Source organism: Glandiceps talaboti, chromosome 6 (genome assembly GCF_964340395.1).
Source record: "Glandiceps talaboti chromosome 6, keGlaTala1.1, whole genome shotgun sequence".
In the NCBI taxonomy this organism is placed as follows: Eukaryota; Metazoa; Hemichordata; class Enteropneusta; family Spengelidae; genus Glandiceps; species Glandiceps talaboti.
The window spans coordinates 6,913,712-6,939,251 of NC_135554.1; the positions used below are offsets into that span (position 1 = coordinate 6,913,712).

A 25,540-nucleotide genomic window follows, 5' to 3' on the forward strand; every position below is an offset into this window, starting at 1 on the left:
AGTATTACATTACCTCTAGCAGTTGGAATACATAGTCTTTCTCTAGTTGACGTATCAGTACTTCAGCGCTGGTATCTTTATTGCTCGGTCCACCCACTGGTACCTGAGACTGTCTGTCATCTTGTTGTTGGCTCAGATTCACATTCTCACTTTCATTTTGTTTCATTTGGTCATTTTGAATTGGTCTGATACCTAGGAGTTCAACATTTCCAGTTACTTGATCTTTATTCTTCTTCTTCTTGGAATTTCTTTTCCTTCTGTCTTTCTTTGCTGACTCGGCATCTGTGCCCAGAGCTGGTAAATGTTCCATTCTGTCCTGCTGCATCACATCTTTACTGTTGTTGGTACTTGCATTGGGTTCTGACTGTCTCAGACCATGCGCGTCTCCGAGACTTCTCACTTCTCTTCTGACTTGCCGCGAGGTCTGATCAACCCCTCCAAAATGCGTGGGAGTGGCACCTTGCCTTTTACCGGACCTTTTTCTCTTTTGTCTGTTGCTAGTTTCACTTTGCCTTCCTGGAATCTCAATGACTAGATTTTCATGTTTTCCACCAAGTAGTGGAACACTTGAGTCTTGATCTGGATGTCTATACTTCACTTTGTCAGCTGATCCTGCCATGGTGTATGCATGAAATTTTAGTTCACCATCAACCTGACAATAATAAAGAAATTATATTTACATGTACATGTATATTTCCAATCTGTAATACAATTAACCTTGGACCACGTAAAGTGTCTGAGAATTAATTAACTTATTATAATATGTTCATCCACTCAGGAAAATTTATAATTCTTAAACTTATGGAAAATATGTTAATGAATTTTAATGGGCAGTCCTCAGGCAGCTGAGGTTACAATCCTGGCCTACATGTACATTTGCAGCCACATGAAGTTCCTTTGAACAATTGCATGTTTTCTACATGTACATGTACTGCAGTCAGTGTGTAAAGGAAAGGGTATCCCAGGACAGGCTGAATAGGAAAGATCACAATTTTGCCACAAAATTAGAATCACAAAGTCCCTGTAGCATCAGAAAGTGCTTGCAACACTCCTTCTACATTGTACAATGGTCGACTCTTACCCCACTACAATGTACATTTAGTTGCATACATGTACATGTATATGTATTACAATTACTTTTTCATTATAATTTATATGTACAATGTATCACCAAAATGGTAGACAGACTTCACGAATTTTGCACAGAATTTATCAGATAGTTCCACTACAAGATCGTACACTGACTTACACGTTTATTCCACACCTATCTGATGGTGTTTTAATGAAAGTACATGTATGATGTACATGTTGTGTATACAAAATGGGAAGTTGTTTTTCTCAGAAAACAACACACACACAAAAAAATTTTTGTGTATATTTTAAATTTGAACTGTGGCTTACATATATGGACATCACCAGCAAAAACTATTGCTTTATCTAATTAGTTACTACATCTTTTGTTTTGAGGCCATGGGTGCATTGCAATACAATGTATCACTGACAGAGTACACTAAAATCAACACGTTCTACCGCGAGCGCGAGCGTTGTCTTGCATCCGTTATTTCAAATAACAACACCCCATATAAAAATCGGCGGACGATGAACAACAAAACACACATGCAATTTCTTAACTTGATATCGGATTGAATTTGTACGTGAACTCACCTGTTCATGCTACGCCACGATAATGCTGAGACTGAGAGTGTGTTGCCTGTACACTGTAACGCGTTTACTCGGTGTAGTTCTTGGAACTGATCTTTCTCCCCAAAAATGAAAATACTCATTGATTCATCCTTGCGATGACACAGTTCTCGTAATCATTCAAATTGCCTGTATCATAAATTACCTATCGTAATATGCAATACAAATACAAATTACGGATAAATGACAAAAATTACCAATTCTTTGAAAAATAACACTCGTGCTGCAATTTCCGTAATTTCAGTTCAACATGGGCGCCATTTTGAAAATTGGTGAGCGCATTGAAAACTAGCCTCGTTCAAACACAATTACAAAATAAATAACTACAAAATAAGTTTCAGTATAAAAGCCATTCTAAAATGTTTTTTATTGAATAGAATTAAGTACTTAGTGTTTAGGTAATTTTAAATGCAGGTATGTTTATTTGATATCATAAACATTGTTATGTGTGTCGTCTTAATTTTTGTGCGGATACATTTGAAAACACTTATTACGAACGAGGTGGCAATGGCGGCATGCGCGTTGATATAAAGCCCATAGTGAAGTCTGTCGAACAACGACGTTTTCAAACGAATTTTTCTACAGAAGCGAGGCTTATTTTTACTATTCACAGCTAACTAGGACATAGTAAAGATATTCCATATGCATATTTGATCGACTTTAAAACGTGTGCATCCATGATGGGGGGCTCAACGCGAGTAATTCAGGTGACAAACGTAGCCCCGGCTGCAACCTTGGACCAGATGAAGACATTGTTTGGGTTTTTGGGAGACATTGAAGATATCAAATTGTTTCCCAGGGAGTGAGTTGGATTTTTCTATTTTTAAGTGTATATATATATAGTAATATACCATATGAAGTATGTCGATTAGCTTCAAATTTTGTTCTTTGTCCGAACTGTTCACTTTGAAAGTGTTCCGTCAATGCTAGACCATGCATACTCTGTAGACTGTATGCACGTGTATGGTAGCTGCAATATTAATTGTAATTTGTAGCGTTCTTTGGATTTTGAGGTGGCATTTTTTTCTGAAATTTTGAAATTTTTTAGTTCCGTCGTTTAATCGGGGAAAAACTTTAGACGACAGAACGAGAAAAGCTCAAAGACAGAAGAAGAAAAAACTGAACATGTACATTTGTAAGTCTCTTCATTGTACACCATGAATACGTCAACATGACGTTATTTCTACCATTCATGGTGAATCATGTAGCTGATTTTCCGTAAACAACAAGTACTGTATTATATTTGAACTATGGAAATCTGCAGTCTAATGTTATATATATATAAAACGAAGTACATGTAATTGTAATCTATCCTACGGAACTTGCTGTTATTTTGAATGGCAACAGTTTCACGTCCTATCCTGGATGCTTCCTCAAGTCGATTGATGATGTGATGACAGATGGTTGGTGACACCTGACAGAGTAGGATTATCATATGATGGTGAAAACCGTCGAGGAATTTTACTGGTAATGCGCCTGCCAAGTTATGATGTAGTCCCCCGTAATTCAAAATAACAGCAAGTCCAGTAGGATAGATTATACAAATGTAATTACTTTGTTATTAACTTCATACCTGGATTATTGAGAACAGTCATAGACATATATATATTATATATGCGATCATCAGACAACTGGCAGCTACTCATTGTGTTACTGTATTTATATGTGTAAGTTGTGAAATAATGTATTGAAAGTTAATTGTGTATTGTTTCTATGCATACAAGGAGTCCTGTATGCATATGCATTCTAATGTGTACATTGTAGCTACAAACCTCTCTAATATGATGTGAGGGATTAGCACTGACATAATGTTGTTCACAATTTTGCCAGCATATGGCCACAATTTGATTAGACATGGAAAAAGAGATTGAAGAGAATTGAAAACATGCATACATGTACATGTATATTCTGACAACCTGACTACATGTATATTATTACCCAAACTTGCAATAATTATCAAAAGTTAAATACTTACACAGCTACAGTTCTTGATATCATTCTAGTGATTAATTAACAATATGTGCTACATGTATTTTATTTGTCAGGGACTCTCCATTGCCAGTGACATCAAGGGTATGTTTTGTAAAGTATGAAGACTTTGCCAGTGTTGGTGTTGCCCAACATTTGACAAATACAGTGTTTATTGACAGAGCCTTGATTGTGGTTCCATGTGGAGATGGTAAGTGTTCTAAAACAGAGAACTAGATAACTACACGTACTCACAATACGGTCGTCATACATGTAACTGTTCCCTTTGAGATATGAAGTTCTGAAAGCAGCATCAGTGCTTTTGTTACAAGTGTGATAGAATCTACTTAAATAAAAAAAAGTTGTTTGGTTCCAGTTACCCAACCCCCCACCTAGTTTTTTATGCTGGCCCTAAACTTTTTTTACGTATTCGAGAAAAATAATAATAAAATCGCGAAAATCGTAAAGTCTTGCAAGAAATAGTGGGTGTACGGAAACTGACATCAACTTAAAAAGACAATATAAAACCATTCTTCCAATCTGTAATGGCTGTACATCTGATAAGAAGAAATAAACAACACAGAGACCATATGGAAAACAACGAAAAACACAACTACATTTTGCTGAACAACTATAGACACTCACACATGAACAAAAAAATCTACCAGTCCCCACCTATTGTAAAGTTTAGCATAAGCAGAACCACACAATTTTTTATTTTTTTATTTTTTTTATTTTTTTTTATTTATTTATTTATTTATTTTTTTGGGGGGGGGTCTTATCAGGGTTCCAAACCCTTGCAAAAACACAAACTGTACAAGTAGTGTTATATTTCTTCCTTTCAGTGAATAATTACGGTTTACCCATACTTATTTCAACCACTGATTTGGATGAGTTAACTCATGTGTTTATAAATTTTTTTAAGGTCTTCGTTTTCCAATTAGATTTCAAATATAACATATTTTAAATTTCTAGGAATAATTCCTGATGAAAACAAAGCCCTGGCAATAGCAGCTCCAGCTAATGCTGTAGCAGGATTAATGCCAACACCAGGGGGCGGTCTACTACCAACACCAGCACCAGGAATACTTGGACAGGTAGGTACTGTTATATACAATGGTATAGAACATGTGTGTTAAATAGTCCCCGAAAGGAAGACTATGAGCTCCATGTGTCTGAACGTCCGTCCGTCCGTAATACATCATGTCTCTGACACGCAAAATCTGATTTCAACCAAACCTGGTACAAAGGTGACATATAATATGAAACATATGCACATACGTTTGTCTTACGAGATTTGCAAATTTGACAGAATGGTGGACATATTTGTAGTAAAAAAACTTTATTTACTCCATATATACATGTAGGTGGTTTTTACCCCCAAGTAATAATGGATTCATCCACTTATGTTTTCAAAATCCAAACACTGGTGGCAGTCTTATCAATGGGCACAACATTTTGCCCAATGATCCACAACAATACTTTGAACAGTGACTTGATAATGGAACATTCCAATCGCCCATTTTATTTCCATCTAAGAACCAATTGATACCTGTAAATAAAATTGATTGTTTAGTTAGTAGTTTGGCATTGTACATCGCCAATTTAGTCTTTGGTTTACTAAGATAGACTCAACATGGTGATACAACAGTGATAAGCTATTGAATGGACGTTGGTGTCATTATAGTCCCAGTACTAGGAAGGCGTCGCAGAGTTCCATGAACAGTGTACTGCTTTAGTACTTCCAATGTTTACACCACAGGGTGATTAAAATTGCACAACAGAGGAACCACTATCTCACCACATGTGTAATCTACCAAATTGAAGAACAATAGATTTAGTTTGCACCTATCTAAGTAAACCAAATGCTCAATTATGACGTGACTGAGGTCTTGGTAACTATAATTTAATTAAATATCACCAGGAAGTCCAAAAAAATTTCAACCTTCATAAAGCTTCCACACAACAAAGACTGAATGAAACATGTACTCATCTAAAGTTTCTCTCTCTCTCTCTCTCTCTCTCTCTCTCTCTCTCTCTCTCTCTCTCTCTCTCTCTCTCTCTCTCTCTCTGTCTCTCTGTCTCTCTGTCTCTCTCTCTCTGTGTGTCTCTCTCCCTATCTCTCTGTATCTCTCTCTCTCTCTCTCAAGCTTGCAGACGGGGTAAGTCGGGGGGAAAAAAACAATTTTGGCAATGTCCCTTCCCTTCAGGACATTGTTAGAATTTACAATATAGTCCCATACATGTACACTGTTTGCAAGCAGGACTTTAAGTTTGTACTTAAAACTAAAATTTGAATGATGAAAACATAACGACAACATCGCTAGAGTTGACTGCCCCAGTCTAATGTAATATGTAGTTGATGATGAATCATTTGATACACATGCATACAGACCATTCAAAAAAAGAATTCTGCAAGTCCATATTAAACAATTGTGATTTTCTTTTTCAAAATGGTGACAAAATTTCAATAGATGCATGTTGTGTCATGCCGTCCTGCATGAAGCAATGTGGTATTTCTGTTTTTTTACTAACTTGTCATGAAATGAAGTGACATACAAACACAATTAATATGCATTACACATGTCTACGTTATGATAGTGAACACTCACTAAAACTAGTCAGTAACAGCTAAACAATAATGAGAAATAAAACACTGTTTGTTTTTAACTAATCATCGTCATCATCATCTGTCAAACAAAAGATTATTGCAGAATGCTAACGTATTGATTTCAACATCCTGGCTGTGCCATTGCATCATGTATACATGTAAGATCAATATCAAAGTGTGAAAATGTGCAAACTACATGTAGTAGCTGACATAATGTGATCTAAACACAGACATGTTTAGATTTTCTGGTTGAACATGAACCTTTCACTGTCAAATTTATGGATGAATCTGACATACAGATGTCCACAACAGGACTTCGGTTATATGGTGTGATACAATTTATATGTAGACAGTTATGCATGTTTTTGAGAAGGAAGAGTCTTCCTTACTAGTTTATGCATGATCGAATGTTTGGCCAGTGTGATAATCTCCCAGGAGATGAGAGATAAAGCAAACTGTTAATGTAAGTGATCTCTCCCCAATTATAAGATTAGGAGTGTTTTGATTTAGATAAGAGGAGAAGAATTGACAAGGCGTCTTTCTTTAGACAATAAAGAAAAGAGAAAATTACATACAGCCTCAGACTGCTAGTGGTCTGAGATATAGCTGAGAGCAAAGTAACCAGGGAAAGAAAAAGAGATAGTTTTAAAACTCAATGAGTGAATTGATCAATATCACGCACAAAATAAGTTATATTGCACCACAAAAATTGATCATTCAATTGATCAATCATTCAACTAAATAATAAATGAATAAATAAATCAACCGACCGATCGATCGATTGATTGATCAATCAATTACATGCTCGCTGCCCCCTGTGGTGTATTTAGTTTCTTACATAAATGTAAGTGAGGGTTCCAGGGTTAAAGTTCAACATTGATTCCAAATGATTGGAACAAATGAAGGCTATGCTAATATTGGATGACTTTGATATGTGAGCTGTTTCCGGTACAAAAATTCAGTGTGAATGGAATCCCAAATCCAGCTTATTAGTTTTACTACTTTATGTCACCTCAGAGTGAAACTCACATTTGAGTTAATACCAAATGGCCGATAGAACAGAGCTCTACATGTAGTTTTAGTGTAGTTCAGCCAGTACCATCTGCACCAAAAAGGAGTGAAAAAGTTATGTTATCACATAGTAAAGAGTCTGCAGCCAAATTTCAAAAGATGAGAGAGAAAAGATGGTTTGTGTGAGCAATTATTAACATACCGTAACTTACCAGTGTTGCATATTTAGTAACAGTATACTCTGTGATGAAAGTTGGTTTAGCCGAGGCTTTTCAGTAATTTCACAGCAGTATGTTAAATAGACAAATGTTTATAACTTGGTTGCATACTTCAATCCATATGATGTTTCCCAGTAGATCAGCCTGAGTTGTCTTTAATAATAGTAAGATAAGTCGTATCTAATTCTATGTAAACATTTCAGGTTCCAAGTTTAGTTGGTTTAACCAATGCAGCCCAGATTACAGCACCCTTTGACCCAACCCTTGCTGCACTAGGACTTCCCCAGCCACCACCACTACCAGGAAATGTTGACCCATCCAAAATAGAAGAAATACGTCGTACTATTTATGTTGGTAACTTGGACTCGCAGGTGAGTGTCTTACTATGTGCTATGTTTTACCATGGTGTAAATTGTATCAGTTCAGTTTTCATGTCATCTCCAGAGGAGGTTGACGGTCTGGATTCTCCACTCGCTAGTGTTATACACAAGCCTGTCACATTTATAGCACCCCTAGTGGTTACACTAGATTACCTATTGTTTCCATAGCCGATATGTGGCATATATCATTGTGTATCTAGAAATGTGCAGTCAGACACTACCACCATGTACATGTACAGACATGTACATAAAACATCCATGGATGAGATGTAAAACCTGTTGTGCATACTCTAAAGATACACAATAGGAATATGCAATGTAGTTTGCATTTGGACTACTACAACCTAGCATCACACAACCATACCAAGAAATGCATTGTTATGCAATGATGGAACTATTTTTTGTAACAGTAATAGTTTTTTTGTCTGGTTCCGAGATGCATTGCACAAGATGATGTCGCTTATGTTGTTACATGTAGTCTTGTTTTGTCTCTATTACGTTTGTAATAACATTTTCATTAGGAAATTATGGAAACACAAGTTGACCTCTTTGATTATGAGTGATTTTATAGAACAAAGACTAAACACCATCAATGACAGACAGTGATTTTACAGGTGAACACAGGGTACGGTCAGGTGACAACCATCCCCCTGAGTAGCGCATGCATGTACAAACCCCTCAGCGCATACACAATTATCAATTACATGGCATTGTATGGAGAGACACACAATGTATCTTGGAACCGGCAACAGGTCTATTGCTGTATCTATATAATATTATAGCAATGATATTAATTAAGATGTTATTTCCCCAATATTTTTCTTTCTTCAGCCAAGGAAAATACGAGTGACTTAAGTGGGCTTTCTCGACACATAGTTACAACCCTTAGGTCAAGAGAATTTTCCAGCTTAATGAAAATATTGGAAAATAACATAATTATATATACTAGGGGCAATAATATCGTAGAAAAATCAGGGAAAGTAATAGCAATTTTGAACATATTGTCTCATATTTCAAACATACATGTAGCAGACCAGTGACGTAAACACACATTGAGTTGTGACATACATGTAGACGTGCATTGTCATGACGTAGAATGACCAGAGTATATATTCCATATTTTTTGCTAAAATTGGCTCATGCAAGGTATAATAACTATTATGTTGTTATGTATTCTGCAGACCGTCACAGCTGAACAGTTACTGAATTTCTTTTCTCAAGTTGGAGAAGTGAAGTACGTGAGAATGGCAGGCGATGAAACACAACCAACCAGGTTTGCATTTGTTGAATTCAGCGATCAGAAGTCAGTTGCAGCAGCTCTAACCTACAATGGAGTTATGTTTGGAGGAAGACCACTCAAGTGAGTCCTTTCAGTCAGTACTTGTACCCCCTAGTGTTTGAATAACGAGTAGATTCAGTCAGAAAAAATGTGATAGATCACCTGTAGTCTAAACGTAGCAAAAACCCAATATATATTCTCTCACGTTTTAAAAGTAACAAGTAACGTTTTATAACAAAAGTATCCGTAATCACTTGCATGCAGGCCAGGAACATGGTATTGCTATTTACAATGCAGTACAACACCAAAAACATTACATATACATGTAACTGCATGAAGATGAGTATGTGAGTGTATAGTCTGTGGAGGGTCTTTGATAAGATAAAGACGTTTGTGCCATGCTATCAGCCAGCACAACTCGCGTCTATACTATTCTGTGGAACTGTGCTTTAGGCCACACTTTGAACGTATGATTAGAAATTCAAACAGATGTCATTATGTAGATTAACAATCAAATAGACAGAATAGTTTCTGCTTCTGATGTTAATAATAATTGTTGTGGTGATACTTTTTAACTGTTTATACTTGTTAAGAAGCCTGATAAGGCTGAACAACACGATGTATCTTACAGTCTACTCTAGTGAGTATTCCAGTACAAACACAATTATATATTTGTAATTGTGTTTGTACAAGTTTGCTGACATACATGTATGTTACAATAACAGAAGCACATAGTGCATGAATGCCAGTGTTGGTACTCAGTGGTATTTGCACTTATTTGCAATGTTTTCTGATGTACTTTTACAAACAACTGCAGAGAACACTACAATCACTTGTGTCAGTATGCCACACTAGCACTAATGCGTTATGGGGTTCTGATATATACATGTATTATAATGATCACAGTTCATGCATGTCAGTAAGTGTTATCCCATTTTTCCAAAACAGGATAAACCATTCCAATAACGCCATTGTGAAACCACAGACCAAGACTCCAGAGGCAGCAGCAAGAGAAATGGAAGAAGCTATGAAACGAGTACGAGATGCGCAAGCCTTGATTCAAGCAGCTATTGATCCAGGTATATTCTAGTCACACCAACTATTCCTATTTATTTGTTCTACAGTTACCATTACATGAGATTCACCAGTTAGGTGTCTGTAACATAGGACATACATACGCATACATGTAGCTCTTAATATTATCAGAAATGTTCACCAAACATATCATTGCATTCATCACATTGTCTTGAAATACATGATAACAATTATTTCTAGAAGAACAGACAATGCTCTGTTCAACATCATATTTTTGATCATAGTGGTGAGAGATATACTGTAATAATTGTATCATTCTGTTAGGTTGATTGTGTATTTGGTGATTGTTATACACCACAGGTTTCACTCTCTTTGGTTTGCCCATTCTAAAAGCTGATACAGCCATATGCATACATTGACATAGAGCCCAGAGCTCAAGATGTCTGTTTTAACATATTTCTGGGAATGTTTCTAGGAATTATCACTTTCTGTGTTTTCACTCTGCGGTGTCTACTGTTTCCGGTGTGAAAAACTTTAGGTAAAATTTCGAAACCAGACTGCCAGTGTCGTGATCGCTCATCATATTCATCGTGGTTAAAAGTTTGTAGATGTTTTGTTGCTGGCATGCTTGTAGTTGTACTAACCAGCGTTCTGTTTCAGTCATTTTGTGTGTACGTGTGTTTACCCTCTTGGACATTTCAATTGTATTTTTATCTTGTAGAGTTGGGTCCAAAGACAGGCTCAAGTACTGATGGTAAATAACTTTATCATTACACAAACGCAGTTTTTCTCTGCTCTACCCTAGCTTTGGTGCAACTAAAATGAGAGCAGGAAACTAGGGAACAATTGACGTGGGGCAAATGTACACACATATAGGTAGGCAACCAACTTGGAGCTGTGGATCCGTAACAGACAAATGGTTTCGATGTTTAACAGGTATCACTTGAACTGACATTTTGGTGTATGTCTCTCTATCGATTTGAAGAGTGTGAGATAAAAAGGCAGTGCATGTGTGTTCTTAGTGTTACAAAACTTCATCATTTCTGTGTATATTTTTCTGTCTCCTCAATTTTCTCCTGCAGAATTTGGAGAAGGTGGCGAAATCAAGAAAAAGAAGAGCCGCTCAAGATCAAGGTCTAAAGAGAAGGATCGAAACAGGCGATCTCGGTCACGCTCCCATTCCAGACGGCGTTCCAGATCCCGTTCACGCAAACGATCAAGGTCAAGGGGTCGACGGTCTAGATCTCCAAGGAAACGTTCACGAAGTCCTCGCCCTAAGCGCCGATCTCGTTCACGAAGTAAGGACAGACGCAGGTCTAGATCACGTTCACCATCAAGGTAAGTTGCTGATCCTGCAAATTTTCAATGAAGAGCTGTACTAAACATTGTTCTATCATACAATGTAAGTTTAGTTATGTTATGCTAGTGATGTCAAATCATTCTTGTCACATTGACATTGTCCATCTAATGTTTTAGAATGAATGTATCGCTATCAGAACCAGTACTAGCTGACTGTGATTATGATAGCTGTTGTCTTCTCAACTTGTGTTACAATCCCATGTCATTGTCAAGTGGATATTACGATTTAAAAATATTCCCGTTAGCTGATTGGTTGCAGTGTTTTAAGTGCAATAATACATCCTTGCAAGAGATGTAGCCTGAAGACCACTGATCACTAAGACAGTGACAGGATGGATCTTGCCTTCATCATGCCCCATTTAAGGCTTTTATTGGCCATCAACGAGATTTGTACTACATATATACCAATTAGAAATTCACACAATTGAGGAACATAGAGCAAATAAATATTTCCTTGGACTACATTGTGTACAATGTCAACATCTATATATTTGTGACAATCTGGTTCAGGAAAAAATACAGATATAAAAACATGCTTAAAAATATAACATTGAAACATATACTTAATTACACAGAGAAATAGGGGGAATTGAACATCAAAAAAATGAAAAAGTATGTGTGTGTGTGTGTGTGTGTGTCTAGGCCAAAACAAAATTACGGCAATAACACAAAGATAAGTTGGAGCTCATAGAATTTGTTAAGAATTTAATCTTTCTTTTTTTTCTGACTGATGGCAGTAGACCATGACAAGTAATCCATTGTGATCTTATCAGTAATTGCATTCATTAAAAAGACATTGTACATATGAGTAGCTGTCAAAAAATAATCTACACAGCATGACAAGCATATTTTGATAAATAATATTCTGAAATTGTTGAGTGATATATATAGTAAACTCAGTATATGTAAAATGTCTATGCTGGAGAAAACAGTGTATGTAGAGTCGTATACATAACACAGTATCAAGCAAGACACACAGGAGCTGTTACACAGTGTTTCACGCTGTTGCGATCACTGTCTGTGTAATGGCTCCTATATATATATATATATATATATATATATATATTTTTATATTATAAACAGTAAAGTGTTTCTGCCCAATATGTTTTCAGGTCAGTAGGCCCAATCCATCGTACTAATTGATTGCTTATGTCCGGTGGCCTTAATTTATAGTGAAATTACTGTCTCACATAAGCGGTATAAGATGGATTGGGCATACTGAGGCAGCTCAGCAAAGCCTGAGCGACATGTCTTGACCAGAAACACTTTACTCTTTGTTATATATGTTCAAATGTTCATATATATTCATATATTTATGTTCATATATATATATATATATATATATAATAAACTGAAGGCGTCTCTGGAGAACTGTGCTCAATACAGTATTAGTAGCAGAGCATTATACATGTCACATGTATAGACTTAATTCAAGGAAATTGGGAAGTTGAGTTTCACGCTTTTGCTAACTTCCGACAACTGGTTCAGTTTGTCTAGGTTATTTAGTTATTTAATTGCATATCAAGATGGTTGGACAAGAATTTACTTTTGATGTGGGTGTTCTCATGTGGTTGGGGAAGTAGAATTTCTTCTCCAAAAAATAAGTGAATCAATAAATTTGGGATGTGGCTGACTGAATCAGTTAAAGCTTAGAAGAAGAACACAGTTTGAATCAAACTCGGCATCATATATAGGCTAGATGTCAAGTACTTGACAGTGAAAGACGAAAAGCTGTCTTAAAAAGGAACACCACTCCAGGAAATAAACTTAAAGGTGATTCAAAATGCTCACATTCACTATCGCTAATTTGCTAGACGACATGTTTGTGAAATGCATTCTGGTTTTAAAACTTTTCAAAAGCGTCTGCAAACACCTTAAAATGACCCTTTTTCAGTCACTTCCCTTCGGATTTACTTCGAGAGTTTTCGGGTATTTCCGGTCCCACCTAGACCACGGGATTTTATGACGTCATAAAGAGACATGGATAGCACGTAGCCTATGGCGAGCGTAGTCACTAGGTGAACAAAACTCAACAGCATTGTTAAAAAATACATTGCTAGTGGTTGTAACAGACATCAGTAAACAAAAACTACACTCTACATGTCTTATTAACCAACATTTACCGATATTTACTCACACTTTCTGACTAATTGGCAGTGTCTGTGGGTATAAATGCTAAAATATGATCTCCCCATATTATGGCAAAATAAATCAAAACGGCTAGACTACAGTGTAGATATACATAAACACTTGTAATGTCGCTCGCGTGTTTCAATTTATTTATCTGATTTTTTTTATTATTTGCCGAGGAGAAGCATTACAATATCTTCGACAGGCATGGCGTCGACAGCATATTATAGCCCACTATACTCACTGATGTCGCCTTTTGAACGGCGCATTTAGCAACAAAGTAAACATATTTATCTTGAATAAATATACTAGCTATTAGATTGCCATATCATCAGCAATAAAATTGTAAAGAATTGAGGAAATTTCGTGAGTTTAGTGTTGTCATTTACATGACTTTAGCAACTCGTCTGGAAGAAAACTTGTATGGTTTCCCTTGTTGCGATATCACTTAATTTAATGCAACAAGCCTATTTAATATTCATTAGAAGAATTCTGTAACGAATCATGGTATTCGAAGTGTACAGTTTAGGAAACCAACAAATCAAATATCGCGATGTGTTCATGATATCAAATACGATTGGACAATATTGACGTCGGCAATCAAGGTCGTGACCCCAGCACATGGTTATGAAAGAAAGCCTGCAACTAGATACTTGGCTAGCCACGTCCGGTCCCGTTTCTCAGGGTTTGTTTTGAAGTTAGAGACGTTATTTCTGTACGACTTGAAGAATTTTACAATATATCTGATTGATAAATATGGATTACATCAACACGTGGATAAATTTAACCCGACACGAATGTGCGCTGTGCTCTCCCGATTCCATACGTACATTGTACATACACTGCTTCAGCTTTGATCGGCGGCCTAGTATGAGCTTACTGCCGCGGCCGCGGTGACTGCACGTGGCAAAACTTGACAACACTACCCCTCTACCGATATATAATAATCACCTGTATACCGTGATAAAAACAAGCAATAATTCGAGTCCCCAACAAGTCGATGAGACCTACTTCTGTTCTGTCCGATCCGAATGCGAGTTTCTTAGGTTTTATATGGGTTTCAGACTCGGACTAGAGTATTACGCCCTAGACAATAATATATGTAAACTTGTGTTCACAAGCCAAACATGTGACAATACAAGACCACAACGAAAACTGTGAAAAATTTGCAGGTCAGTCTCATTTTATATATGGACAACAAACTTAGGTCGGTCACAGTTCCATTTACATTTACATGTACATGATGCAATGACTCGGAGCGTACTTCCATATGCTCGGAGCAAATCGAATCAATTAGTGTATTATGGGACCAACAAATATATTGTGGCACATGTCCCGATACGCCTTCTTGAAGTTTCCCATTGGTATTCTAATACTATTAATAGCTAGTATATTTATTCGAGATGAAATATGTTTACTTTGTTGTTAAATGCACTGTTCAAAAGGCGACGCGAGTACGATTGGGCTAAAATATGCCGTCCTTGGCCCGGGGATGCCGTCAAACGTCACCACGGTATCGTAATGCTTCTTGTCGGCAAATAATAAAAAATCAGATAAATAAAAGTCAATGAGTGTGAAACACGCGACATTACAAGTGTTTATATATATCTAGTCTAGCCGTTTTTGATTTATTTTGCCATAATATGGGGAGATCATATTTTAGCATTTATACCAACAGACACTGCCAATTAGTCAGAAAGTGTGAGTAAATATCGGTAAATGTTGGTTAATAAGACATGTAGAGTGTAGTTTTTGTTTACTGATGTCTGTTACAACCACTAGCAATGTATTTTTCACAATGCTGTTGAGTTTTGTTCACCTAGTGACTACGCTCGTCATAGGCTACGTGCTATCCATGTCTCTTTATGACGTCATAAAATCCCGTGGTCTAGGTGGGACCGGAAATACCCGAAAACTCTCGAAGTAAATCCGAAGGGAAGTGACTGAAAAAGGGTCATTTTAAGGTGTTTGCAGACGCTTTTGAAAAGTTTTAAAACCAGAATGCATTTCACAAACATGTCGTCTAGCAAATTAGCGATAGTGAATGTGAGCATTTTGAATCACCTTTAAGGTATTTTCATAAAGTTTGAGTTTTGGAGAATCATTTAATGATTGCACATCAGATAATTGAATGATAAATCTAATATGATTGCCATGAAATGCCAAATTGAAACTCTATTTCACCTGTATTGTTCTTACAGTGGTCCACCATTGATTCAAGGGAATTAGCAGATAAACATATTGTGTATTACCTGAAAAATGAATATTCATGAATCCTATTTGCCTTCAGAAATATACATTGTACAGTACTTTAAATTTGGGGGGGGGGGGGGGGGATTGGCAAATCACGCAAAATTCATTTGATATGAAATCATGAAATGACTCTAGAACTCATAGTTCATGAAAATATAGGTGTTTCCTGGAGTGGCATTGTCCTTTTATTGATGGAGAAAAATATAGGTTGTTGGACAAATTACTTTCATCTGTCCGAGAAAAAAAAAGCAGTAATCAAAATTGAAAATAACATCATACATAGATAAATTTAAGGACGTCACAATTGTTGCAATGACCACATGTGACAAGGTCCTCTGGGAATACCATACATTATTACATATGTACCAGAGATTACTTGCACTGTTCCCTGCACATGCTAGTGGTATTTGCACTGCAGTGCAATACCAAAAATATTATTGCATCCAGGCATGCTAATGATATGCAAATGAGGATGTGGTCAATTGTTGTACATAAAAGCGCGCGATCACACCATGATTTTTACAGAAATATGCTGTTTCAGATAAACATATGTAATAATGACAGAACCCCATGCCATGTGAGTTCCAGTGTGGGTACCCAGGGGTATTTACTCTGGTACTTGCAGTGTTTTCTTGCTACGCTCGTTAAATTACGGTCATAGAGAACATTGCAAACGCTCATGCAAATTATTATACCTTGAGTACGCTGCACTTGTACTCACGTTTCATGGGGTTCTGTCATATTCTCCATATGCACATTTTTGATCTGTACTCTTCATTAATATTGATAAGTGTTGTAAAACATTTTTTTTTTATTAATTTAATACTCCATTTTAATGATTTAGCAAAAAAATATTTGCTATATCTTCCAGAGATCACAAGAGATCCAGAACACCTCCACGTAGCTACAGGCGATACTCACGCAGTCGGAGCAGGTATGTATGGCTAAATGAAACTAGTACCCCCAAACATACATGGAAAACTTGTATCCTCAATCTTTTGTCTGCACAATTTGTATTGCAATTTGATTATTTTGAATCAAACTTTCTCATGTTTACACCACTTTATCTGAAAATATTACCAATGCTAATTACAAAACATACATCTTGTGTCTTTGCATGAAACTTTTCTATTCCCGAATGCCACTACAGAGCAAAACTACTGATCTGATATATATTCAAGAGTTGTACATGTATGTACATACAGTACTTGATGTCTAGGCAACTGTTGGGTCAGGTCACTGGGTTCTCGTCATCACATACTTTTGCATTGCCATTGTATGGTGTTGTTCCTTATCATTACCAGCAGTTTATTCATATGTGGCATGGTTTTGTCTTGATTGATTTACAGAGAGCGTCGCCGACGCAGTCCTACCCCACCCCGACCACGTGGCTCTAGAGGCCGTAGGAGGTCAAGGTCACCCAAAAGAAGGTCAAGGTCATCCTCTGAATCACCTAAAAGATCAAGGTCAGTTAATTAACTCCGTAACATTTATTGTTGGTTTTTTTATTCTGTAAATGAAACTTGTAACCTGTACTTTCAACTTTTCATACCAAGGAACAGTTCAGCAACAATAAGTGAACTTACAAAAACTACAATCCAAAACCCAAGCCCAAACAGAACTTACTCTCCCCAGCTGTTCATGCTGCCAAGAATATCAACTCTTTCAGAACTAGCAACAACAATTAGATGTTATTCCCCAATATTTTTCTTCGTTCAGCTAAGGAAATTACAAGTGACCTAAGGGGCCTTTGTCATTACTCGTCTAGCTACTCATAGTGACAACCCTTAGGTCACAAGTATTTTCCAGCTGAATGAAGAAAAATATTGGAGAATAACATAATTATACCAGCACCAGTAATATCAAATAATAATCGGGGAAAGTAATGCTAATTTTGAACGTTTAGACTAATATTTTTAACACAGTAGAACCAGTGGTGTAGACTCATGTTATCATGACATAGATGCACATTATGTGACGTAGAATGACCAGAGTATATATTCCATATTTTTTGTTCTAAATGGCTGGTGCATGGTATTAGTTAGTCTATCAGCTAGCCCTCGGATGTTCTTCCGATAAAATACGACACACAGCCGAACAACACTATCGAGGATGGAACATCCGAGGTCTAGTGAATGTCATCAGGATATAATTAACTGCCAATCAGAGAACCGTATTAGCGACAAGCACAAACAGAGGACAATAGCTAAATTTTCATGCATATTCATCTTAAGGAGGGGCTTGTAAAAATAACCACCAGTGCGTTAACTAAAATGTGTGAATGACAACGTCTACACACTCATCAAACACAATTACCATAAACTGATAAGACATAGTAATGACGTAAATGTGTTTGTCAACACCTGCATGCAGAGATTGAATATATTAAAGTATATATATGCATATATGGCCCAACCCACCGCTTATCGTAATCTCAATGGAATGTCCGGTCTGAAAATGACATTCGCTAGACTGTTCGGGCAAGCCCTCACATGCGAACTTCGTTCGCTTATAGTTATAGCATCGAAAGAAAGCCTGAACGTCTAGCAGCAAGACTAGGTATTAGTGAACTTACAAGAACTACAAACCAGAGCCACCACAAACTGTCAACTCATATGACTTCTGTACCACCCTGACCTGTTCACAATAACCACAAGGTGTTTTGCACACTGCCAAGCAGAAGCAGAACATTGGCATATAAATCACATACTAGTACATAGCTGTGACGGATAAAGAATTCCTCAACTGTACACGGTTGTATATAAACTCCATAGACAGGACACTATAATATCAACATTAGCAGTATAATACTAGTTCTCAACTTTGTAATAAATCATAGTGGGAGGATATGCATTGCTGATACATATTATGATTTCTTTTCAACAGACGCAAGAAGAAGGACAAAGACCGCGACAGAGACCGAAGCCGGGAACGAGACAGTGGTAAAAGTAAGAAACACAAGAAAGATAAAGAACGTGACAGAGAAAGAGAAAGAGAAAGAGACAGAGACAGGGACAGGGAGCACAGAGAGAGTAAGTCCAAGGAAGTCAAGGTTACTAGAGATTATGATGAAGAAGAGAAAGGTTATGATAGTGAGAAGGAGCGTGAAAGTAGTGGTAGCAGTAAAGAACGCCATGATGATGATCATCCTGTCATTAAAACTGAAAGAGACTTTAGTCCCAAAGAAAACACAGAACAAATGGATATGGATCTTAGTGATTAGACACTGCCACAGTTGTATATTTGAAATATTAAAACAATTTTAAATGTCTGCAATAAGTTCTAGTTCATACCAGTGTCATTTTCATATTGATTAACTCTTTATGTACTTACTGTCACTAATGATGATGATTGTTGCATTGTACAGGAATTGATATCATGTGGATGTTATGTAAACAACAGGGTGACATCACAAGGTTTTCATATGAAGACCATGGTGATATCATGTGAACACCATGGTGATGTCATGTGAGCATCATGATATGTGGGCATTATTGTTATTCCATGTGAGCTCATTGTGATGATATGCGAGTATCATGGGGATATCATGTGGACATCATTGTGATATCATGTGAGGTCACTGTGATATCATACAAGCTCGTGATATCATGCGAGCATCATTGTGATGTCATGTGGACATCATGGTAACATCATGGTGATATCATGTGAGTATGGTGATACAAAATGTATGTGAGCATCATGGTGATATCATGGTGATATGTGAGCATCATGGTGATATCATGTGAGCATGGTGATATGTGAGTATCATGGTGATATCATGTGGGCATGTTGATATCATGTGGACATGGTGATATCATGTGATCATCATGGTATTATCATATGGACATCATGTGAATATTTTACAAATACCATGTAAGCATGGTGCCATTGTACAATCGTTATGTGCATACATGTATTGTTAATAATTATCATATGAAGTCAATATTAAATGATAATCTCAATTCAAGCACGGATATTTATATCACATCAATGCCAAGGAAACAGAAAGTAGCAAATGGCTGTCCTCAAGGAGTGACACATGATCTGTTGTACTACAGCTGTTTTGAAATTCATACACATTTCATGATTTGTAGCATTTAAATGATATTTATCAAGCTATTTCAAATTAACCTTTTTGTTTTCCATTTAATGTATGTAAATTATTACATGTGCCGTGATCAGAACCTTGTACAGTGTGCAACACTTTTGTAATCTACCATTGTGTTTGAGTCCACCAAACATTCCAGATAAACCATCTTTCTTACGGTAGTGTGTATACAATACATGCTTGACCACTGTAACAATTTGTCGCATCTCAACAGGGTTGGTCTTCATTTGAATGTCTGTTACCAGTAATAGCACAGTACCAACATTTTTGTATAAGTATGTGTCCATAACAAAATATTTTGTCTATCCCCAAAAATTTTTTCTGTTTAAATTTCTGTAAAAATTTCTCCAAAACAAATGAAAATTAGACAGACAAAAGATAAGCTAGTAAATAGATTTTGTTATGTTTTCTTCAGTGACAACCTTTGTGTGTGAAAACCATTGTCATCAATATGAGATACAAATGTGCCTCTTACTAGCCAATATGATCAAGCAATCAAACTGTTCTTGTATTATTATTATTGAAGAATTTTAGTGGTAGATTTGTAGACAAAGAAACCAAATATTTGTATTCTTACCAAGAGTATTGGATACTATTAAAAGTATGTTGACATAGTACTTGTGTTTGTGTGTCTTCACTATAAATGTCTTGTGTACTTGTCTGTTCTTTTTGCCAGTTTAAGGGACATGGTCTGCAAAATATTTTCGGCATTTCTGTTTCCAAATAAAATACTACTTATATTTCATCAGTTAATGTAATTTGTCTAATGACTAGAAAGAAGTCACCAGCTAAACTCCTACCATACACTCTGTGTTACTGTAGTCTTATATATATATATATATATATATATATATATATATATATATATATATATATATATATATATATATATATATATATATATATATATATATATATATATATATATATATATATATATATATATATATATATATATATATATATATATATATATATATATACACACACACACACACACACACATACATGTACATATATTAATATATATTCATTAAGTGTCTCACTGGCGAGCACTTTGCTTGATGCAATATTAGAAGCAGATCATTATAGACTTAATCCAAAGAATAAGGATGTTATAACTTGAAAGTTGTTTGACACTTCCTCAGCGATCATCTGGTGACCTTTAAAATCTCAGTTATATCAGTCGCCAGATGATCACTGAGGAAGCATGAAACTCTGATCAGTGACTTATAACATCCTTATTCTTTTGGATTTGGATATATACATATAAACTCAGTATATGTAAAATGTCTATGCTGGAGTAAACAGTGCTCAATACATATATATGTAGAGCGGTGTAAATAATATATATATATAATATATATATAATACAGTATCAAAGCAGTTAATACTGTGGGAGTTTTGCCTGTGACTACTAGATATTAGACAAATTACATTAACTGATAAAATAGAAGTAACCTTTTCTTTGGGGGAAAAATGATGAAAACTATCATTATGGAGTTGCAAGCCATGTCCCTTAAGCAAATCAAATCATAATAAACATCGATATTACTTGAAAGTAACAACAAACTTGCAATAATAAAAAATGAAAATTTGCTCTATAGATTTATTTAATATTAAGTATCCATTAAAACTAAGTCCAAAATATATTCCACTTGATGTGAGAGAGCGATTTTACAATTTGCATTTAAATTCATCTTCAACTATCGGCTTGTAAGCAGTAACTATTATGGAACCAGAGCCATATGCCGGAACTTGTTACAAACAGGGGAAAGTAAACTATGATTTGGGTTGCATATTGGACATAAAGTTTTACATTTTATAACATTTTATCGTTTCTAAGGACAGTTTTATGGTCTATTTTCATTAACTATTCACAATCACAGTAATTTGAAGTTCCTCTGGCGTTTCATGATCATATGCATGTATAGAGGTCATATAACTTCTTATCAAACCATGACAGACAAGTCTCTGCTGTTCCACCATGTTGTGTCTTGTGTTATTAATCAAATTCATTTTTTTGCTTCACTTGTCCCGTTTGTAAAGAGTGTTCCACTTGTTACTGCTTGCATGTCTACAGTTGTAACTCTGGCGGGATCCGTGTTTACTATAGTCAAATATAAAATAAGAATGTTGTGGTTAAAAATACTTTATATGAATAGAACAAAAAATAGGCAAAGAACAAAAGGTGACTTTAAAAGACTTGCATAAAAAACTGCTGGACCGATTGCTTTGATATTTGGTGGTCATGTTACTTCTGGTGTCTAGTTGGGAAATTGTTCAAATGAAAATGATTGCATCAGAGATGTGGGGTTTGGGTCAAAAATGTGATTATTGGTCAAAGAATTTGAAAAGTACCGGGCAGATTGGCATGAATTTGATGGGGACATTCTTAGATGTGAGTAAATTAAGATTTGTTCATGACAAGATGATTCACTTAGTAATATGCAAATTAGGGCTAAAAATGTGTCTTTTCGGTCAAAAACCTATAATTCCAAAACTACTCAGCATATTGGGCTGCAATTTAAGAGGGGTGCATGTATTGGTGTATAGATGAAGAACTATTAAGCATATAATGACCTCGTCAGTAATATGCAAATTTGGTGTAAAAATTTGAATTTTGGTCAAAAATTTATATCTCAAAAAAGTACTTGGTCGATGAGACTGAAACTTTGGTATATCTATTGGTGAGATGTTTCTAGAAGTGTTATTCTGCAGATTTTCTTCAAAATATTTTGACACAATCGGCCCTAGCAACCATGACCACGCCAATAGCAACAGCCAAATGGTCGTGTATTTCACAGAGATAACAACAGGGATTAATAGACAATTGAACAAACATTCAACAATTGTATGTAAATTTGCCTAGCAACAAGACCACGTCCATAGCAAGTCAAATAATCATGTATACTGCAAACTAAGATAACAGGAATTGAAAGACAAATGAATAAACATTCAATAAATGCATGCAAATGTGACTAGCAACAAGATCACGCCCATAGAAACAGCCAAATGATCACGTATATTGCAAAGATAACATCAGGAATTCATACACAAGTGAACAAAAAACATTAAGAAATGTATGCAAATATATCTAGCAACATGACCACACCCATAGGAACAGCCAAATGATTGCGTATATCACAAAGATAGCAACATGGTTGGATAGGCAACTGGATTCAGCAAATGAACACCTATTGTTAGCATGGACTAGCATATGGATAAACATTTTTAAAAACTGTACAGTTGTGCTACAATGCCATTGGCGGTATTTTTTGTATGAGTTATGTTGTTATATGATCGTTTTGCAATTGATGACATTGATGTTTCATATTACTGATGTTAGTCTAAGCTGAACATTATCAAACCAAAACTCCTGACGCCACATGCTGATATAAGATATTGAATGGATGTTTATTTATTTATTTATTCATTTGAGATGTCTACAGGATTACCCCATTTACAGACACTCTGAAATTGGAAAGACTAAAATGCATATAATATTTACAAAACTAGTAAAAATAGAAATAAAATAAATTAAAAGAAGATAACATTACCGAAATTGCGTCAACTATTCCATTTAGGACATCTTTTCTATAAGTACTGAGACTGGAAAATATGTCAGTGTTTTGCAGGTTATTGATAAATTGAAGGTCCTAGAGGTAAAAACGAGTTTTTCCTTTGAGTAGAATTAAAACGTGCCATTTTAAATGTGTAGTGGAGATTCCTGGAGGTCACACGAAACGGAACAGAGCCATTTAAGCATGATAAGACTGCATCCAGCAATTTCCTACGAGATTGAAGACTTTGAATATTCCACCCCATGGTAACAAACGTAATTGTGTATTCAAATGTTCAAAGTCAGCCTTCTTAAAATTATATACAAATCTGTCAAGTAATTTCACACATTTATCAAAAGAATTGGAGATGTTGCATTCCAAAGCTAATTGATCAAAGTTAACAGCTGGTTCAGTAACACAAACTTCAAGGCTGATCATGACATCGTTGCAGCAAATTAGATCAAGTACTTTGGAATTGCAGGTGTTCTTAGTGTTAAATTGCAATAAATTCTATTCAGAGAGAATCTCGAAAAAACGATCAGATTTGTTAGAACTTCACTTTAACTGTGACGGTTCAGCAAATGAATCTCCATATTTATATTCCAGTAGATATCCGGTAAATTAAGGTCACCACAGACAAGAACGTTTAGCAGTTGAATGGACACGATCTAACGACATGTCAAAGTCATTCATTGTACATTCTTTGGTATCAGGTGAAAGGTATACAGTCGCAAGAAAGAGAGTGTGGCATTTCAATTTAATCTGAATCCAAATGATTTCATTATCAGTTTCAAGGTGAGGCCTTCTTGTAGCGACTATGTCATCTTTCAAGGCTACTAAAACACTGCCACTAGGACATTTATTATTAGTTGTGGTTTCCCTATCTCTTCGGTAGACTCTGTAGTGACTGTCCAATATTTCAGTATAAAATTTTTTGAGTTTAACCAAGTTTCAGTGAGTGAAATAATGTCCCAAGTATAGTCACTGAAATACATATTAAACTCTTGAAGTTTATTAGCGATACTACCGACATTTTGATAATAAAGTGTAATGTTAGGTGATTTGTTAAAAAGGGTATTTGGATAAAAAGGTATTATACACCTAAGAAAAAGCCTGTTTAAACCGTTTTCGTTACTTTGTTCAAGAAAACTCAAATTCGCCCGTTAAAATCAACTTGATGGCAGATCACCTGACAAACTAGTACTGTTTCAATAGGTCAAAAGTATATCAAAATAAAGTCGTTTTAGAATCCAATATGGCCGCCGCCTACTAGCTGTCACATGTCAACTCTAAGGGAAAACAAAAAAGTATTGGTTTCCTTGTAGACGGTGAAACCCCAAATTTCTTTTATTTATTTCAAAAGAACCAGGAACAAGCTTTCCTAGTTTATAGCAAACTTTCATGAACTTTGATTATCTGGAAAATTGGTCCCTGAGATTCATTCTACCTTTCTCACAGCAGGCTGGTATTTCTGATGACTTCCATATACTCGTACTCGTGCATTATATACACTTTTGGGGTCTTCCAATATTTAGATTTTATTTATATGCTAATTACGATTTTGGTGATCGAGCCTTAGGTTTCCTAAGTTAGGCACAAACTAAATCTATTGTTCTTCAATGTGGTAGATAACACAATTGTACAATTGGGTGATAGCAGTTCCCCTGTTGTGCAATTCTAATCAAGATAGTGGAAACATTGGAAGTCCCAAAACAGTACTCTGTAAGTTCATGGAACTTTAATTGTCAATAAAACTCTGCGACGCCTCCCTTCTGGCTCAACCACTGATTTTTTAATACTATTAACCCAAAGAATGAAAGACTGTGCAATGCAAACTTGGCATGATGAAATAACGTCCACATCAAAACTGTGAACTTACTCATCTTTTAGTCAATTTTGCAACCTGAGAAATATTTAAGTTGTG

The 25,540-nt window shown here is 35.8% G+C and overlaps 1 protein-coding gene across 5 annotated transcripts; it reads left to right on the forward strand.

The window, feature by feature from the left end:
* Window positions 1–2,221: 2,221 nt before the first annotated feature.
* On the forward strand, window positions 2,222–20,661 carry LOC144436374 (uncharacterized). 5 transcript variants are annotated; one of them, XM_078125162.1, is made up of 12 exons: window positions 2,222–2,503; window positions 3,747–3,880; window positions 4,645–4,766; window positions 5,820–5,831; window positions 7,713–7,880; window positions 9,071–9,249; window positions 10,117–10,247; window positions 10,925–10,957; window positions 11,286–11,541; window positions 16,790–16,879; window positions 17,295–17,411; window positions 18,832–20,661. In XM_078125162.1, the coding sequence occupies exons 1-12, from the start codon at window positions 2,379–2,381 to the stop codon at window positions 19,166–19,168; spliced, it is 1,704 nt and encodes a 567-aa protein (XP_077981288.1). In that variant the 5' UTR covers window positions 2,222–2,378; the 3' UTR covers window positions 19,169–20,661. The 5 variants fall into 5 exon arrangements, with proteins under 5 accessions (XP_077981288.1, XP_077981290.1, XP_077981291.1 ...); XM_078125164.1 differs by having other exon boundaries at window positions 16,817–16,879; XM_078125165.1 differs by lacking the exon at window positions 10,925–10,957.
* The last annotated feature ends 4,879 nt before the right edge of the window (window positions 20,662–25,540 follow it).

What these genes read in the sequence shown, in the direction of transcription:
- LOC144436374 (XM_078125162.1), top strand. Translation starts at nt 2,379, where the DNA reads ATGATGGGGGGCTCAACGCGAGTAATTCAGGTGACAAACGTAGCCCCG. An exon ending in ATCAAATTGTTTCCCAGGGA is followed by an intron (nt 2,504 to 3,746) that starts GTGAGTTGGATT and finishes TTTATTTGTCAG; the next exon opens with GGACTCTCCATTGCCAGTGA. An exon ending in AGATCACGTTCACCATCAAG is followed by an intron (nt 11,542 to 16,789) that starts GTAAGTTGCTGA and finishes TTAATGATTTAG; the next exon opens with CAAAAAAATATTTGCTATAT.